The sequence below is a fragment of the Fomitopsis serialis genome (genome assembly GCF_022376445.1).
Source record: "Fomitopsis serialis strain Sig1Antser10 chromosome Unknown B0H18scaffold_12, whole genome shotgun sequence".
NCBI classification, from domain to species: domain Eukaryota; kingdom Fungi; phylum Basidiomycota; class Agaricomycetes; order Polyporales; family Fomitopsidaceae; genus Fomitopsis; species Fomitopsis serialis.
The window spans coordinates 392,895-410,333 of record NW_025954972.1 but is presented as its reverse complement, the minus strand read 5'-3'; the positions used below and the strand labels follow the sequence as shown (position 1 = coordinate 410,333).

Here is a 17,439-nt window from a genome sequence, read left to right as displayed (position 1 = left end):
TGTGCGTACTTGTTGGACAGTGGGAGCGGGATGCGGAGAATTATGGGTTTGATATACTTGTGAAAGACGTGCGTCGTTACAGCACTGATCATGAGTACTGTAGATCTAATTCTCAGAACGTAGGTATTGAACGCAAATATCTAGCAAAGAGCATGAAAGAGTGATCGAGAGCAGAACAAGAAGACTACAGTATTTCTATGTGACAAATCCTGAGCGCAGAGTTGAATCCGCAGGATATCTAGATGTGAATGGGTGTTGTACAGAATTATTAGGTTATTTGAGGAGGCCACCGGCAACCCTCCAGGCTAGCCACGGTGTGCAGCCTCCATGTGACGCTTGTACGCATCCTCCCGTTGGAAGGCCACCCCGCACACGCCACAGGCCCATTGAGTGCTTGCGACTGTTCTGCCAAACGCCGCAGGCGTACGCTCGAGTGGGGCATTCATTGACAGGAGTTCGTTGGCCGCCGCGTCGCGGAAGCTAATACAGTGTTGTCGGTCAGGTCATTCTTGCCAGTGTCCACTGTCAATACAACGGACGTACGCATGATACGCTTGGAGAGACTCGACGACGCTTTGCTCCGACCCGACGAGGTTCAGAGCGAGGGTGCGTTGTCGACGGGGAAAGGCATGCTGGCTCAACACTGGTGTTCTCTTGAATGTCGACTGCGTTTGAGTTGCTGAGGATCCATTGCCGTCCAAGGGTATGTTATATACATCCCCTCCGCTGGTATGCATAGCAGAGGACACTCGATGGCTGAAACCCGTCAGTGACCAGGAATGCAGAAGCCGGCCTCTTGCTTTCCGCCCGCCGTCCGTTCGTGGAGCTTGACCGATTCGTGATGTCTGCACTCACCTGTGCGGAGTAGATTGCGGCGCGCACAGGCCACTAGCTACAGAGGACAAAGCCTACACATTGCCTTGGTAATCAAAAACTGAAAGGAACATGCGCGTATCGTTGCGGCCAAAGGTGAGCTCATCGATGAATGTCGTTCGCGCACGCTTTGCCGTGGGCCAACTGCGGGCAATGAATACGTTCTGCGCGGACACGTGTCTTGCACACTCACTGTTGAAGTGGCAACAAGGCCCGCATATGTTATTTCCAGACATCCCCATGGAGGGTTGTATAGAATTTGACGATATCGCCTGGTAGTACCCAGCCATGATACACTGCGTACCGGACACCGGGGTCTCGATGTCGTCACAAAGTGGCTCTGAGACATACCACCAAAGAGCAGAGTACTTCGCCACTGCGGGGAATTCTAGAAGACCGTCGCCGTTTAGGAACGATACCGCGGAGACAACTGATATCAACTTTGAGGACGCACCTATCACCTGAGGCCTGAGGAGCGGAAATAACGTAGGGGATATGCAGCCATTTGCCATCGAGTCCCTCTCAAAGCTGTAGGGCCCGCTGCGCTGCAGGTCATTGGAGGTTACGACTCGACACTATCATCGATAGTACGGTCAGTACAGCGGCATATGCGTCTCCTCCATCAAAACACGTCGCAAAGTCGAACGACCAGTGCCACCTCCACGCGGCGCTTACCGGTGGCTCCTGAGGATGCGGCTACTTCCGCGTCGTGGTAGTTGAACTCGAGGCACGCATGGTATGCCTCCGAGTATTCGCATCGCCGCGGGGAGGCCTAGTACCACACCGATCGGGACATTGGCCAAGGCTAGCTGATCAACAGCATGTGTCCGCGACGAGGGTCGAGTTTACAAGGGGGTCCGGTCTGATGATCGTGGCCTGCGCACCACAAACACGTTGGGTAGGGGATATGAGGCCCACCACAGTACCGCAGGGACAGCCTAAAACGACCTTGAACGACTTTTTGTTGACCTGGTCGGGGCTATCATTCATAGCCTTCAATCACGCAATACGATCGATACAACGTACAGCTCTGGGTAGTACACTGCAAACGGAGGTCACTGTGCCAACAAAGGGAAGCAAAGGCGCACGTACAAAGTCGGGGACGGTGATATAATGAACAGCATATCGCTGGGTACCGGTGGTACTCGGAGCGCTTTCTGAACGCACCAGTGTGCCTGCTAGTCGTCATGTCTTCTCTTCTTGCGCTCGGTTTGCCTTGTGTTCACTGCCACGCCCAGCTCCGCCAACGCCTAATATCATGGCAAGTCTATCAGAGGTTCTAGACACACAGACACCGTTTCTAATACCTTCGTCAGATCCGTTGATTCCTGCAAACCAGGAAACATATTGGCGGGATAGATGACGACGGGTCCTCCCCAACATTCCGCGAGGACGGCGCGCCGGCTGTGCTCGAAAGTGGCGTGGAGTGTGCTGACCACGCGGTATCGGGTCAAGAACTTGCCCGTGACGTTCACCGCTAGATCCTTTAGTACCAGAACGTCAGCGGGGCGCGTTCCAGCGTAGCTCATGAGGGAGAGGACTGACCGGGAAGACACCCAGAAGAATGGACTCTCCGCGAATGTTAAAGGACGACACGGAAACGAAAGTTGTACCCACGAACGCCGTCGTACAACACGTACCGTGTGTGATGGGAGCTCCTTCGATGTAAGCCACGATTTGATCTGAACTAGGCTCTGCCATTTCGTCCAGTTGAGGAATTGGGGCGTGAATAGGCTTGCGAGGCCCCTGCATTGGCAATACGTGTTCAGACATACATGGTGGAATATACGAGGTCAATCCTATCAGCATAGGATCAACTACATCCATGCGCACAGCCACCGGAAGTGCGAAGCTGGAGCTTGAGGTATCCGCGCGGTAAGGTGGCGAGTCCGTGAAGGAAGTCGGAAGAACGTCCTCTTCACAGAGACTGTAATCCGAGCCTGACGTAGAAGGTGCCGACATCGAAGCGTCCGGAGGAGATGTCCCGCCCCGCAGACGACCAACCTGCGTCGTTACCGCCTGGGAATGGGAATAAATCAACGAAACAAACAAATCCAAGCGCCATGGGTTCACTTGCAGCACAAATGAGTCAGCAAATGCCAGTGGACGAAAGAAGGATTGGCTTGAGGGCATACCTGAGATTCGTAAGCTCATGCTCCGTCTCCTGCATTGTGCCCACATTGTCCAGTTCGAAAAGCCTCAACCGAACGACAGGCGGAGGGTCGAGCGGTCGTCTATCCTTGACGGCGCATCTCCAGTGAGGGGTGCATTAACATGCACTGACAGTGATATGCAAGCCGTTGGCAGGCTTACTTGCGCCCCAGGTCAGCCTTCTGTAGTTCGTCAAGTTGCACTCGGATTGTTCGACCGGCCAACGGGCCAGAAAGGAAGGAAACGGCGGGCCTTCCCATCTGAGGCGACGCGACCTGTTGCACTTGCTAGATTGAACCAGTCAGCTTAGGACCGCGTACAGGACATGCCTGGATTATACGAGGTGACTTGCATGCATCTCCATGTCGTCCAAAAACGGGGTCGGAGGGATGATGGAAAGGCTCCCGACCGGAGGGAGAGGAGGCTTGTCGCCATAAGTCGCGCAGCGGCGATGCCGTGGGAAACGTGACTATATAAGCGTATGCAGCAATGCTCGAGTGTCTTACGAGGCAGCTCGAGGCAGTTGGATCCTTCCGTGCTTCTGGCTGCGTCTGGATGCCTGGATCTTTGACCATCGAATAAGTCCTCCCAAAGGTAGGAGGGCCTCTATTATGTTGAGAGCCCTCGCATGTACTGTAGTATGTATTACGGTAAGTAAGTTCGCCGTGTGGCTCAGACTCGTGGAAGCCCGAGACGCCCGGGCGGCGAAGCCGCCGCGGGCGTGAGGGCTTCCAATTGAGTCTCCATACCATTCCGATGGTACTTACAATATTAAAATACACACATAATATACTGTAGTATTCAATACAGTCCGGCGGTCACGCGTCACAAGGCCCCTCGCCACACCGGTAAAGGACCCTTGTCACGGGTCACTGGGGGGCCCGCCGGTTGTGACAAATGCACAAAGTTTGGCCGCCTCCGGCGGCGGCCTCAGCACTCGTTTCGACGACGTTTATAGCCCATCGACGCTCCGCCGCACCGTCTGCACCGTCTGTCACACGTCACCGTCGCTCGCGCGCGCCGCCTGGCGCGCGGCTGTCACAGTCACATGCGCGGATTGAATGATACAGTACTATGGTGCCGCGTGGCAGGCTGAGTATGCTGTGGCCATGCAGGAGTCGGGGATCGGCGCTGCGCCGCTACGATGGTCTGCACGAGATAGTCGATGGTGGCCACAGACGCGTCATGCGCGATCACATGACCCGCGTGCTCGAGTCACTCAAGTGCAAGTTGTGACTTGCGTGAGTGCACAAATTCCTCTATCCCAAGAGGCTTGCGATATTTCGGATGGCTGCAATGATGCTACAACACTGCGCGCAACATTATTATATGTTGATGCACTCGCTCGCTTTCTTGGTTACTCGTGACTGGGGTTTGCATTGTCTGCTGAGTTACTTATCGTCCCCTCGTTCGCATGAACACTAAGTAGTATATTGACCAGTTGTCTGTTGAGTTGTAAGCGGTCAACTGGTTCGTGATACACTCAAGAGCCATGAACCATAGCAATTACAAGGCATGCACAGTATGTATGTTATCCTCGAACTTGTGATTCTAGTCGAAACTTACACATTGGATGTGTGATGACCCACTAGCGTTGTTGCCTGACACTACGATCGTCCGCTCAACTATACCCACCGTTTCCACTGTGGACCCTTCTGACAATAGCCTAGTAGTGGCCAGCCGCTCGCCTTCCTCTGGGAAGCCCTGTTCCAGGAATTGCCTTAGATCGGCGACACACATCGACGCGTCCCTGAAGACAACGACGAGCGCATAGTCGTCCGCCTTTCGGCTCAGCCCACAGTGCTGTACCGCACTGCCCTGGATGCGATGGATGATCGTCTCCATCTTCCTCCGCGTGCCCGTCGCAGGATCGAGCACGAGGATGAAGGTGAACGGATCCGCTTCCTGAGCGTCCCCATTGTCATGCCTGCCGAATGCAACGACTACATCCAGCGCAGCGACATAGTGGACCTCGCGCACAGCACCGCCAATGGGTTCAGCGCGCCATCGGATGGTCATGGCGTCCGAGTCGATGGCGTAGATCGTAGTCTGGCAGCCGCCGCCCTTCGGAAGCGCGCCGCTGTCTGCCTCGTAGACAGCCAAGAGGAAGCTGTTCTCGCCCAAGGGCGCGCTGCACATAGGGTGAATGCGATCGCCATCCTCAAGGGAACCGGCGAGCTCGAAGCTCGCGTCCGGCTCCGGGAAGTTCGGGACATCGGGCCCGCGCCAGCGCAGGACGTCCATTTTGTCATGCCACACCTCGGAGGACGTCGCGATGATGTCGCCATTTGGCCTGAGCACGATGGGCACGAGCACGCCTCCGACTGTGTTGAGCCGTTTTTGTTCGCGGGGCTTCAGCGAGCGGGGAGGTTAGCACCACCCAAGAGCCAGTCCTCTCCCGCGACGTCGCAGAGCAGGAGAGTGGTGAGGCCGTCGGGCGGGGCTCGGTCCTCGTCTTCTTCGACAGCGGCGAGGACCTTCCCATTGGCGTACTGGAGCGGGACCCGCGCAAGGGAGCCGTAAAGCTCGGGCTTCCGGATGAGCCGACCGTCGGTGAGGCTGAAGACCCAGAGGAGAGGAAAGCCTGAACCGTGATTGGGAATAACGATGATGCTATGCTCGACGTCGATGATGGGGTTTAGCCCAGGCAGCGGATAGGCAACGAAGTCGGAGAGGCGTGCAGAGTGTTCGAGGAGTTGGTTGTGGGCTCCGATGCGCCAGACGTCAACAGTAGTCTTGCTGAACGTGAGCACATACGGCTGTTGTACGTAGAATAATTCTATGTCGCCATCGAGAATGGAGGGTTGTGAAATCGTAGGAGACATGAGTATGGATGGGGAGTCACAATCTGATTCGAAACGTCTTTGAGCGCGCACAAAGTGTAGTTCAGTTGGACTCACTGACCTTTAGGCTATACGACGGTGGCAGATGAGAGAGAGAGGCGTCTGACGTGTGGTTTTGAGGCCTACGATGCATCCCAATCCAGTACGAGACCGTCACGACGTCGGTGCATAACAGTTGGTACACAGCATGTCCTTGACGTCTGTGGGTGTGGCGGCTGTGATATGGAATTCATGGCAGTGCAAGCAGGCTCCATAGGCCCATATGTGAAATATGCACTGCCATGCAGTACGAAGCGGAACTATCACTAGTGCTGGTTCCGAGTCCTCGGATCTTCGCACTACCAGCGCTTATTACGGTTCGCAGTAAGAACAGGCAACGAACAGGCCGCAGAGGGTCGCGTTAAAATTTCGAGTAGCAAGAATGCTGTTGGATGGTATGCTCCGGACGTTCGCCATCTTCCTACGCAAGGAGTGCCTGGCATATGTCCATAATCTTTGGCAATTCGTAGTTCATCAGGACGTCCGTGAGGCAGCTGCAATGATGAATCGATGATGGTTGTGTTTTCGAGGAGTTGCCGCCTACCCGTCCACTTTCTGGGATGAGTTTCTTACGCCGTACAAGATGGGGAGCTGCTGTGACAGAACAGTTACCGGGCACTATCTCCAAATGACGGAGCAGCGTCGGAGCTACTAGAAGCACTTCAGCCAACTACGGCCAGCACCGGACAGACGACAGGCGGTACGTACATGTCAATTCGACTGACACGCTGGTTTGATAAAGTTTGAGACTGTCCGAAGTGTATTTTCAAAGCACTGACTCCACCAGGCCTCGCGAGGTGTCTGCGTGATGGTCGTCGCCGTGGAACGTATAAGACGCGAAGTGCAGGGATCGTTGCGCCAGGCTGGTCCTACATCTTCGTCTTTCGATAGCATACTTTCACGTTCTGTGTATACCGTTAGCTTTTCCTTTCACGACTTTCACATCCAAGGACCAACCCATCCGCTATCATGCGTTTCACGACCTCCCTCTTCGCCGTCGTCACCATGTTCTGCGTACTCTTCCTCGTACAAGCTGCACCCGTGCAGCCACGGGACAATGCTGAAGTGTGCGGCAAGATCACTGATTGCGATGCTTGCGGTGCGTTACTTCTGTCTGGCACAAGGGAGCGATGCATTCTGACTCGTTAGGCAACAGTAGTGAAGAAGGATATCTGTGGATTCACCTTCACACCCGCAAATGCGTCGCGAGGGATACACATACAGGGGATCTTGCGTCCAACGCTGCTCAGTGCAAGAGTATAGGCAAAGTAGGTTCTTGCGGATCTCGTGATAAAATAAAGCCTTGATGGACATATTGTCCATTCCAGCACCCGCAGGAGGTGGCAACGAGTCCAGGGCAGACGCGGAGAAGATCTGGAAAGGCATGCAGAGTCATGTCTTCGATGGTCGCAGCGACAAATCTACATCCGGAAGACATCTCACCTCGACCTGGTTCAAGACAAACAAAGATTCTGGGGATATGGTCATCGACACACAGACGTCGCTTGCAACAGTTTCCTTTGGAGGAGTACGTCCTTTCGTCCGCTTGCCCCCACGTTACCTATAAGCCGAAAGCTCACTCTGCCCTCTGTAGGGAAAGCCAAAGAAGACAAAGACGCTGTTCATCGATGACAAAAGGACGGGGCTCGTCAACGGCAAGCAGCAAGTCTTCACCGGCAAGTACAACAGGGACATAGTCGCGCGGATGTGCACAGACGGAATCGAGGAGTCGCTGAAGGAGAACAAGTCCAAGACGCTATGCTGGCAGGGAACAACTCCTATGCCGTGAAGTCCTTCGATGGGGGCCCGAACGTATGCGTCACCGTTAACAAGGACAGCTGGTTTCCGCAGTCGATCACCCCCACAACGAAGCAGCCCGGGGAGAAATGCTGACGTTGTAGGATGCAGAGCGTGTTCGCGTAGTAGTTGGTGTTTCCTTTGTATGCAATTCCAGATCGAAACCGCATGCTTCGTTTGGCGGAGAGCTTCCCGAGAACCGCGAGAAGTCAATTCCTTCCCGAGACCAGATCAGGACCAGCAAGTGCTTGTGCTCAAGCATGTCTAGGAGCTGACGCACCAATGAAATTATCCCCATTCGCAGACAGGGCAAAGCCTTCCGGCGAAAGCTTCAATCACAGTAAATCATTGCAACGTCTTCTGTTGTCCGTTGATCTCAGTCACGTAGTCTCCGTTGCCGACCATAAAAGATAATAGTCTCGCCACTTAGATTGACGTTAGACCGAGACTGGACGCGGGACGTGATAGAGGGCGAGGAGTTGGCGCACTTGCATACTTATGTGCGACTGAGAGCGAGAAGTGCAGATGGGACACAGGGCGCTGACAACAGAGCGGAGGAAAGATTTGCGACCATGTGACCGTGGCAAATCTTGTGGGCACTTCTAAGTTGCGTCGACCGCCAGACAAGGATACAGTATCGATATGGAGCCGAAAGTCACGCCGCGGCTTGCGGGCGTTCGGCCCACTCAGTATACAGTAATAAGTGAGGCACAAGAGAGGCTTGGAACGTTGATGGCAGAGACCGGGTGCCGTCTGGGCTTGCTCGAAGGGAATGCATCCGTCCCGGATCTCGCCTCTTGGGTGGACGGACGTACACGTCACGAGTTGAACAACGGGCACCTCCGTCTGCGTCCAGATGAACACCCGGCTTGGTTCATACGCACATGCTGACCAGGAATCATACAACAGGAGGGACTAGCAGATCGGTACAGCGGATATCGGTGCATTGCCTTCAAAACTAAACCAAGAAGCCAACTGAGCCCAGGCGTCCTGCCTCGCTTTCGCAGTAGACTGTGCGAAGTCCACTTTGCAAGGCTCGCATATCTGCAGGCCGCATTGCTTCTCGCCATCCGTGAAGTCTTTGCGGTTGAGCATCTCCACCGCTTGCACGAGCGTGAAAAGAGGGTCGGCATCACGGCCTGCAGATATACCCCCGACAGAGCGCAGGATGTTGAGCATGATGAAGTAGAACGATTCTCGGCAGGGCCGTCCGTTGTCGCGATGTTTGTGGATGCATGTGGCGGACACCGCGCGCGTGCTGAGTTCCTTCTCGATAAAGTTCGCTAAGTAACGTTGTCCGACTTCGCGCCCAAGGAGTACTGTGTAGAGGTCTTGCGGCGATAGAGCAAGACGTTCGTCAAGTGCGTTGGGCGTCGTCGAATCAGCCGTAGGCAGTGGATGGGGAGTGGTCGTCGTTCCAGAAGCGATCTTGCGTGGTCCATAACGCGAGAGATCATAGAAGGCAGATGCGAGCAGATCATTGAGAGTGAGTTCACGTGCCAAGTTGATAACGTAGATCGGATGCGGATACCATTCTCGTGGCGCGTAGCGTTTGTTGTCGTCAGTCGCCTGTTGCTCCCTACGGTCCCAGCCATCCAGAGTCGACGGCCAGTCGGCGCGAAGCCATTGAAGACAGCGGATGCGGAGATGCTCGATCAAGTACTTGTGGGACAGCCGCAGGACACCAGCGACGACGTTGAATTTGATTGCACAGGGCTTGCTGATGTATCTGAGAATGTGATAGTGAGAAGAAGCACGACATAACAGCGAGCAGCTTACAATCCATCATATAATGCAGATAGCAAGTGCAGGACGTCGGAAGGTGAGTCGTACAATTCCAACCACTGGCAGCCGTCTATGAGCTGCTGCTGATCCTGCGGTTGTGGTATCGAGAAGAGGTCACGAAACACCTCGGAGTGACGCTCCAGTTGTCCGCGATGGACTTTGAATAGTATACCACGGACGACCAGAATATATTGCCATCGTTGAACCAGAGGTCGGACCTTATGTGTTCCTCGGCCATGCTTGCGGGTCGGGTTAACGAGGTAGGCATCTAAAGGGCGCCGAAGTCGAAGGCGGCGGGTCTACTAGAGAAGTCGTTTATATAGGTCAAATGAAGGTTCGCGTCAGCCATGTTCTGATTTTGACCGAAGACATTCGGCGAAATGAAGCACCGCATGAAGTCAGCTCAGCATCAGCTCTAGAACTTGCGGCAGACATCTGGGCAATATTGAAACGTGAATCATAGACAATGAAGTTGCAATAAGTGTGGTGCTTCGCATGCACACGCGGGAAGGACCATAGATACATAGAGAACGTCAAAGTTCGCACCAATAGTCTCCATGATAAAAGCGGTTACAAAACAATCATCCAACAGATGCACGCACTAGCACATCCCCGTTGAGAGGCTCGCCAAACATGGCGATCGACTACTTTTGCACGGATAGCTTGCTGTGGTCTCCCGGAGACGACATACTCATACTCGGATATGGGACGTGAGTTGGCGGGTGTGAAGGGGAATGGGAAGTAAGCGGTGGTGACGGCACAGACGGCATAGACGGGATGGACGCGACAGGTACCATGTACATTTGATTGCCTTGGGCATCCACTGTGACACCTATGGCGTGCTGCAGTTGTATATTACCGAGCGGGGGCATCTGCGGTAACTGGTATCCGGAATGTCCGCCGTGATAACTACCGTGGTAGCTGCGATACGACCGTCGCCTGTGACTGCGCAACGAAGCGACAGGAGACGCGAGACCCTGGCTGGCGATGCTAGCCACGTACTGCCTCATCGCGGGGTGGACGGGGCTGCTGCTACAGGAAGTCATAGTAGGCGTCCGCACAGGACGCACAAGAGATCGACCATCGTCGCTGCGGGGTACCTCAGTCTTGACAGCAGCAGGCGTAGCGAGGAGGTCGATCTCGTGGTGTTCACGCGTGGAATACCATGACCCTGGCTTGATCTTCGAGTCGCGGGCACGGCCTGACCTTTCTGGGTAGTAGTCGTCTGTGACACGAGATGAGAGCCACGGAAGGTTCTTCAACTCGACGATGAAGTTGTGGATACGCGTGATGTGCGCGCTGAAAGAGTCGTCTGGGGGCGCGGTGCGCACTGGCGACTCCATCTTCGCATAGTCTCGTGTTGGGAGAGGCTCTACGAGCACGGGCGTACCGACAGCCGGTGAGGAAAGGGCGAGCATAGGACCGGAGGCCGAAGCCTGATGGGGCGGCTCCTCGTTATGGTGCTCGGGAGGAGCGTGGACTTGTTGGTTCTGGCTGTCGTCGTTGGTGTATGACAGCTGCGAGGACGCCACATGCCCGCTGGGCATCTCCATTGCCTGGACGTACTGCATGTTGGACGGGCCAGGCACTGGCTGGCTGGCCTCCTCGTACCCGGGCAACGCCTCCGGGTCGTCCGCAGCATACGTCTCCAAGGCTCCTTTCTTCAACGCCTTCCGCTCAGTCTTCACCACCAGTCGTGGCAGGTTCCTCAGACCCGTGACAAAGCCACCAACGAATGCCTTGGCTTTCCCTCTCTGCCTGGGGTGGCCCTCCTCTACGATCGCTCCTGTCTGCCCTGGGACAGCCTCGACTGTGATGTGGTCGGTGCTACCCTCCGTCGCGTCCCAATCCTGTTCATCACCCTCACCCTCGCCTTCACCCTCGCCCGCCTGTGCTTCCAAATCACCGCCGGTGTCGTCCCGCTCCGGCGCCACCGACTCCTGTGTGTAGTCGTTCGCGTATTCCGATTGCCACTGCGAGCTAGTGGACATGCCCCTCGCTTGTATGGGCTGAGGGAGCGGCCTCCCACCCGGCCAGGGGTGCGCGCCCGGCTGCATGAACGAGGCGGAATTCCAGCTTGGGTTGCTGACGTGGCTCTTGCGCGAGCGGCGGTAAGGGGTAGGGGGGTACGGGGAGTCCATGCTCATCCATGATTGGTCTACGTGGATGCTGTTGATGTCTGGCACTTGATAAATTTGCGGTGCAGACATGGCGGTAGGCGGAAAGGGAGTGTGATGGTTCGATGGTCGTTGTAACTGTGCGTGCGCTGAGCATTGTCTTTGTACGGTGGCTATATATACGAACCACGAGGCGTCAACGAGGCAGGTGGGCCCGGAAGGAAGCTGCGCTCCTTCTGCAAGTTAAAGTTGCTTCGCGCGGCACATATCCCGGAAATGAAGGCGGGACTTCGGCTTCTACATTGCATTCAGGGTTATGAGATCCACCCAAGGATGGGTACTCCCATCTAAAATTGGATACCTATGCACTCCAAAGCGATGGAAGTGCGGAGTCATGTGAATTGCTTTGTGTGATACCGACGCCAATAGACCTGTGGTCAATGGCGCAGGTGCCTGATACATACACCGTTCCAGCGCATCATGCACGCACTGTACCGTCGATGCGCGAAAGGCAACCACAGGAGAGTCCCAGGAAACTGCGTGCTGCGGGTCGGGGAGGCGCTATTAATACGAATCAGGCTCCGCCACATATTGAAAGACACGACATTGCTTACACTATGCGCATCCGACCAGCTAGATGAACGCTGTGAGTTGAACGACAGCAAACATGAAGGTCGACGACGACTTCGGCAGCCTCCAGCTGACACGGGCGGACCCCGCCCGTAGACCGGAAGCTTGTATGGTACATTTAGGGACGAGGTAGTTCCGCCTAACTGAGGTTAGTTGAGGTTGCGTTCGGGCGTCCAGCTGTGCACACGCTGTCCGTTGAACCATATGCCCGGACGCCCAGTGAGACCGCTGGCTAGCGAGTGTTCCCAACGCGGTTGTAACTGATTATGAAGGAGTCCGCTGGCCAGAGCTGCGTTGAATACGAGAGACCCTAGGGCACCGTGGCTGTACTGCTGCTCAGAAGACGACTGGCTCGGTTTCTGTTCTTGCATTGCTAAGTCGGAACAAATGGCATCTTGCCCAGCGACACTGTCCGGAAGGACAGGAGGAATGTGGAGCAACATGAGAGGCATGGTAGAGGAATTGGCCCGCACCATCGTAGCCTTCGTGAACGGAGCAGAGGAAACCAGTAAGCCGACAACTGGATCAAGCTCTTCGACGGAGGTGTCGTGCTCGGGGTCCGAGTCGGGCGCATACATCGACGATGTGCGGCCAGTGGTTGGTGGCAGGATGTGTGACGCATGGGCACCTGCGACGTACCGATACAAGACTCCTTCAAGTTCACGAACGTATTTCGGCCCGACTTTCTTCTGCTCGTCCTTGCACTGCGCGATGACGCGGATGCGCGTCCGCTCAGCAGACGCAGGACTAGTCAGCGAGCCTCGAGACGCGCTCGACGAGGGGTCTGTGACGACGTGCTGACGAGCGGGGAGCCACCACCAGCCGAGCAAGTCGATCCCGCCGTCGTCCTTGCCACCTACGCGCCGAAGCGACATGGAAAGGTGTTCCTCCAGGAGGGCGAGGGAACGTTGCTCGAAAGCGACACCCTTGTGCGTGGTAGAGAGCACACCGGGGTACGGCGTGGTCGACAGTCTCCGCAAGCCTTGTTTGAATCTGAAAACTCGCAAGGCAGGCCGCATGGCTTCCACGCAACTTCCACGCTGTGGTCAGTCGATAATCATCGTGCCTTCGATTGACACCGAAATGCGAACCTTGGAGGTGATTCTTAATATCTTTCTGGTCAACGATAGGCGTGGCGAATGGCCATGGCTTGAGATTGGGTTGAGAACGCGATGGTAGAGACCGTAAAAGGCGGCTAAATATCACTGACGCCCATAAGCTCCTCCATTACGCTAAGGCGGCCACCACAACTGGGCAGCGTCCTACCGATATCACACTCCTTTCCTTGGATCTCTCACTCTCTGTCCCATGTACTGAACACTGGCACGCCCTTTAATGTTTCAGCTCTTACATATTTCGCTCCAATGGCACTTCGAAGCCCTACTCTGTCGAGGGGACCATCAACCCCTACCACACCGCGTCCGTTCGAGCACGCCCAGGGCCTCATCGAGGTCCTTCCGGACAAGATTGATGTAGAAGAGGAGGCGCGCTTATACGAGGAGTTGTGTGATGTGAGTCGCTGATCTGTTCGGACTGCGAACATGGGCTGAACAGCGCTTCGCAGACCCCGGTGGAATTCGAGTTTAGCACGGCTGCACGACCATCGGTCGATGCGCCCTCGATATACTCGAAGGACATCTGGCTGGGCGACCACTCGGGCGAGAGCCTGGTCTTTGCGCGAGAGGTGGAGGTCGTTGGATGGACGAATGTCGGGGATAAGCGAGGCGGCGCGTACATAGGTGAGTGCACTGTGCAGGTCTTCGCTAGCCATTAAGCCTGAATGATGCCAAAGTGTACGACTGTGCGATCAAGACCAAGGAGGTACGCCGATTATTCGTGAAGCAAGTGGGCTCACGCCGAACGAGTGCTCGCAGGGAACTGTCATCCATGTACACAAGCGATATAGCGCTTTCGCAGAGTTATATGCACGACTACGTGCCAGGCTTCCAGTGCGTCTTGCCCTCCTCGGCAATGACGGCTTCTAACCATCCCGTAGCAAAGCCACCAACGGTTCATCTCGCCATTGCCGCCGAAGTCCCCTCTTTCCAAGTTTCGCCCGTCCTTTCTCGACCAAAGAAGACGACTGTTGCAGCATTGGTTATCGTCTATCCTGCTCCACCCAGACATCGGAGGCTGCGAGATCTTGCGGGAGTGGGTCATGGACTAGCTCCCTCAGTTTCTCCGTTGTGTTTCGCCCCCTGTTGTCAGCTTATATTTGTCACTCTTGTCATGCTTCTAGATTTTGCTTTCCCCAACGTCGTTGCGTTGCCCTGTCTCGCGGCACTCCGAGTGTCTCGCGCATACTTTCAGACTAAACCTCGACGAGAGAACAACCACGAGACTACGACAAGTCGTAGACCTTGAAGCCTTCTACTGTGCTCGCAAACTTGAAGTACAATATCGGCACATCAAGTTATATTGGACCACTGCATAGAGAATCTGAATCGCGACGCCTAGCTCGGTTAGCATACTAACACTGGGTCGTACAAAGTCACAGCCGACACGATGCACACAACGGGTACAATTACTTGCTCTGCGGAGGCCTTGCATAGCTGTACGTGGGCCCGTACGTGCAAGAGCTGCCGTTGGCCTGGATGTTCGCACAGGTAGCTTTGTCCTGGAAAGAGTCAGTGCACACCTCAGACCAGAGTCACCGTGAGCGTCACGCTACTCAGACATTGCAATTGAGTTGTAGGTGGGCGTAGTCGTTGGCTGGCGATATCCATTGCTGTCGAGAGCAAGTGTATAGGGCCCTCTTCTAGACTTCTACAACATCTGACGCGGTTTATGGAGGACTTATCGCCACAGAATTTGGCACCTCCAACACTGCGCAAAATGGTGAGTTAGGCTCGCACCCGGCGCTTATTCGATGCCGACGTCCGTCGTCCTTTTGAAACTGGAAGACCTCTCATTGCATGGTTCCACAACATCGTCGTCATGATACCATTATGGGCCTGTGTGTAGGGCACCATCAATGATGCTATATGTGTGCATCATCGTTTGAGGTTGCAAAAAAGTGCACCGCTCTACATAGTCGGTGGCTGAAGCCAACATATCTACTTGGCTCCTTCTTGCATCCACCTCGTTCAAAAGGACAGAACATTTATTTCCCCGTCTCTTCAGGACGAGAAAATCAACGAAAAAAGACAGGGCCCAACCGGGAATTGAACCCGGGGCCTCATCCCGTGCGCCGCGCGAGGAACGAGCGCGCGCCGAAGGCGCGCGCGAGAGACGAGCGCCCTCCCCCGCGCGAGGGACGAGCGCCCTGCCCGCGGTGACCGTCCGCCGCCACCCGCCCGAGCGCGAGACGTGCCCAGTTACACCCTTTTTCCCCCGCCGCGCCACCCGTCACCGCCCGCGTCCACGTCCCCTGCCACGCGTCGTCCACTGCGACCCGCCACCGCGCTACCGCCACCGCCACCGCCACCGCCACCCGCCACCGCCCGCCGCCAGTCCCCACCGCTGCCTGCCGCGCCATCGTCCTACGCCGCCCGCATCACCTGCCGCAGCTACTGCCGCCCGCCGCCCCGTCACGGTGACCCACATCCCCCGCCACGCGTCGTCCACCGCCCGCCACCGCGCCACCCGTGCCACCGAGCCTGCCTGCCCTACCCCGCCCGCGCCACCTGCCGCAGCCACCGGCGCCATCCTTCCTGTCAGTGTCACGTCCCCCGCGCGTCGTCCCCCGTGCTCCGCCGCCCGCCGCCACCGCTGTCTGCCGACCGTGGGAACTGGCTGCGGGGGCGCCCTCGCGCGCCAGCGTGCGCCCTCCCTCTCTCAGTGCCACCGCGACCACCGCGCCCAGGGCAACGCCCGCCAGCGTGCAGACGCGGAGATGGGCTTTTACTCTGGCCCCTCGCGGACGAGTACTTATGTACCCCCCGCGTCTTCCCTGGCTCGCTGCCTGCCGCCGCGAGGCCACCTCAAGCTCGCCGCCCATCTCGCCCAGGACATTTGCGCGCCTGCGCGACGCTGCCGCTGCTCACCATCATCCCGCCGCTTGGCCCCGTGCACGCTCGTGTTCACCACGCATAGCCCGCAGTCCTGCCTTCCCGCCACCCTCATCCGCGCGCCGTGCACACCCCGCCGAAGCCGTCTCGTCATTCCCACCCGCCCGCGTCGCCATTCCCTATGTGTGGCCCCGCCTTCTCGTTGCACCGCGCGCCGTCAAGCCCCCTTTCCGTCGTCGACACCCCGGGCAACAGTTCCGCCTACGACTGCTGTCACGCACCACGAGGGCCTCTCGCGCATCCACGCCACGTCGTCCAGATCTCCGCCCACAAGTGCAACCTGCAACGGCCACCCACCGCTCAGACCGGGCTCGCATCGGGTGCAGCCCTCCAGAGACGTCATTCACTCTGCAGCGACCTCCACCTTCACCGCGAGCGCCATGGCAGCAGCTCTGGTGACGCTCATGGCTACGAGTGCAGGGATGGGCAAAGACGACAGTGGAAGCGGCAGGGATGATGTCGAAAATGACACGTCAAAGACAATGAACAGATGTACATTAGTGTAGATACAGTCAACACGCCCTGGTCCTTTTCGCATAAGAACGGCGTGCACGAACTGTCTGGCCCGCGACATCCACGTCCTGCCTAGCTCACCACATGAATGTAGGATGAGCTCAACGACCGTCGTCGACGTGTCCTCAAGGGGCATCACCTCGCGCTCAGGCTTGTCCGCGAGACGCGACGCGACCTCACTGCTCGCCGCTGCCATGTCCGAGACCCAAGGGTGTCGCGCGCGCCACGTGAGCGCGTCTCTTTGCACACGTCCCTCCGCGCACATCCTGCTCGTACCGGGGCACACCATGACATCATATACGCGTCGCACCCACTGCGGCGGTTGCCGCATATCCGTTTATAAGAGGTACCCTGTCTCGGATGCCGGCTCTTACATACTTACCTCCAACCCCCACCTCACCGCCCTCACCATGCCCCGCTTCACCAACCACATCGACATCACTCCCCAGGCCGCTGTTCAATACAAAATGAACGCAATCATCGCGGGAACGCCGAACGCGGTGCCCCTCGGGTTGCTCGGCACCGGGATGTCCGCGCAGGCAGGTACACACGGCAAAATCCCAGCGCCCGCCCCAGTGAGCACCTCGACTCGTTTTTCATCACTATATGCTGACCTAACCTCAAGGGGGTCGCCCAAACCGTGGTCACTCGTGCCAGTGCTCAGTCGAACACGGCAAGTGC

General features: G+C 56.6%; 7 protein-coding genes across 7 annotated transcripts; 3 read left to right on the top strand and 4 right to left on the bottom strand.

Moving 5' to 3' along the window:
- Window positions 1-26: 26 nt before the first annotated feature.
- Window positions 27-822, bottom strand: B0H18DRAFT_70273 (uncharacterized protein). Its single transcript, XM_048039209.1, has 2 exons — window positions 544-822; window positions 27-480 (listed from the first exon to the last, which is right to left on the bottom strand). The coding sequence occupies exons 1-2, from the start codon at window positions 735-737 to the stop codon at window positions 306-308; spliced, it is 369 nt and encodes a 122-aa protein (XP_047896972.1). The 5' UTR covers window positions 738-822; the 3' UTR covers window positions 27-305.
- Window positions 823-2,129: 1,307 nt separating this feature from the next.
- B0H18DRAFT_871782 (velvet factor) lies at window positions 2,130-3,284 on the bottom strand (the record flags this gene model as incomplete). Its single annotated transcript, XM_048040181.1, has 5 exons — window positions 2,130-2,357; window positions 2,419-2,567; window positions 2,878-2,945; window positions 3,009-3,125; window positions 3,187-3,284. 5 exons carry the CDS (start codon window positions 3,282-3,284, stop codon window positions 2,130-2,132), a joined length of 660 nt encoding a protein of 219 aa, XP_047896971.1.
- A 3,591-nt stretch (window positions 3,285-6,875) lies between these two features.
- Window positions 6,876-7,695, top strand: B0H18DRAFT_1116161 (uncharacterized protein; the record flags this gene model as incomplete). Its single annotated transcript, XM_048033378.1, has 4 exons — window positions 6,876-7,005; window positions 7,066-7,155; window positions 7,208-7,434; window positions 7,501-7,695. The coding sequence occupies 4 exons, from the start codon at window positions 6,876-6,878 to the stop codon at window positions 7,693-7,695; spliced, it is 642 nt and encodes a 213-aa protein (XP_047896970.1).
- A 923-nt stretch (window positions 7,696-8,618) lies between these two features.
- On the bottom strand, window positions 8,619-11,698 carry B0H18DRAFT_1116160 (uncharacterized protein; the record flags this gene model as incomplete). The annotated part of the gene is made up of 3 exons (XM_048033377.1): window positions 8,619-9,432; window positions 9,483-9,756; window positions 10,180-11,698. The coding sequence occupies 3 exons, from the start codon at window positions 11,696-11,698 to the stop codon at window positions 8,619-8,621; spliced, it is 2,607 nt and encodes an 868-aa protein (XP_047896969.1).
- Window positions 11,699-12,039: 341 nt separating this feature from the next.
- On the bottom strand, window positions 12,040-13,424 carry B0H18DRAFT_70164 (uncharacterized protein). Its single transcript, XM_048039208.1, has 3 exons — window positions 13,327-13,424; window positions 12,220-13,267; window positions 12,040-12,166 (listed from the first exon to the last, which is right to left on the bottom strand). The coding sequence occupies exon 2, from the start codon at window positions 13,252-13,254 to the stop codon at window positions 12,385-12,387; it is 870 nt and encodes a 289-aa protein (XP_047896968.1). The 5' UTR covers window positions 13,255-13,267; window positions 13,327-13,424; the 3' UTR covers window positions 12,040-12,166; window positions 12,220-12,384.
- Window positions 13,425-13,449: 25 nt separating this feature from the next.
- B0H18DRAFT_988596 (Phox homologous domain-containing protein) lies at window positions 13,450-14,510 on the top strand. Its single transcript, XM_048044918.1, has 5 exons — window positions 13,450-13,746; window positions 13,800-13,974; window positions 14,028-14,056; window positions 14,110-14,184; window positions 14,232-14,510. Exons 1-5 carry the CDS (start codon window positions 13,600-13,602, stop codon window positions 14,400-14,402), a joined length of 597 nt encoding a protein of 198 aa, XP_047896967.1. The 5' UTR covers window positions 13,450-13,599; the 3' UTR covers window positions 14,403-14,510.
- Window positions 14,511-16,017: 1,507 nt separating this feature from the next.
- On the top strand, window positions 16,018-16,788 carry B0H18DRAFT_988593 (uncharacterized protein; the record flags this gene model as incomplete). Its single annotated transcript, XM_048044917.1, has 1 exon — window positions 16,018-16,788. A coding segment is annotated over exon 1 (676 nt), but the record flags the coding sequence as incomplete, so codon positions are not given.
- Window positions 16,789-17,439: the final 651 nt, after the last annotated feature.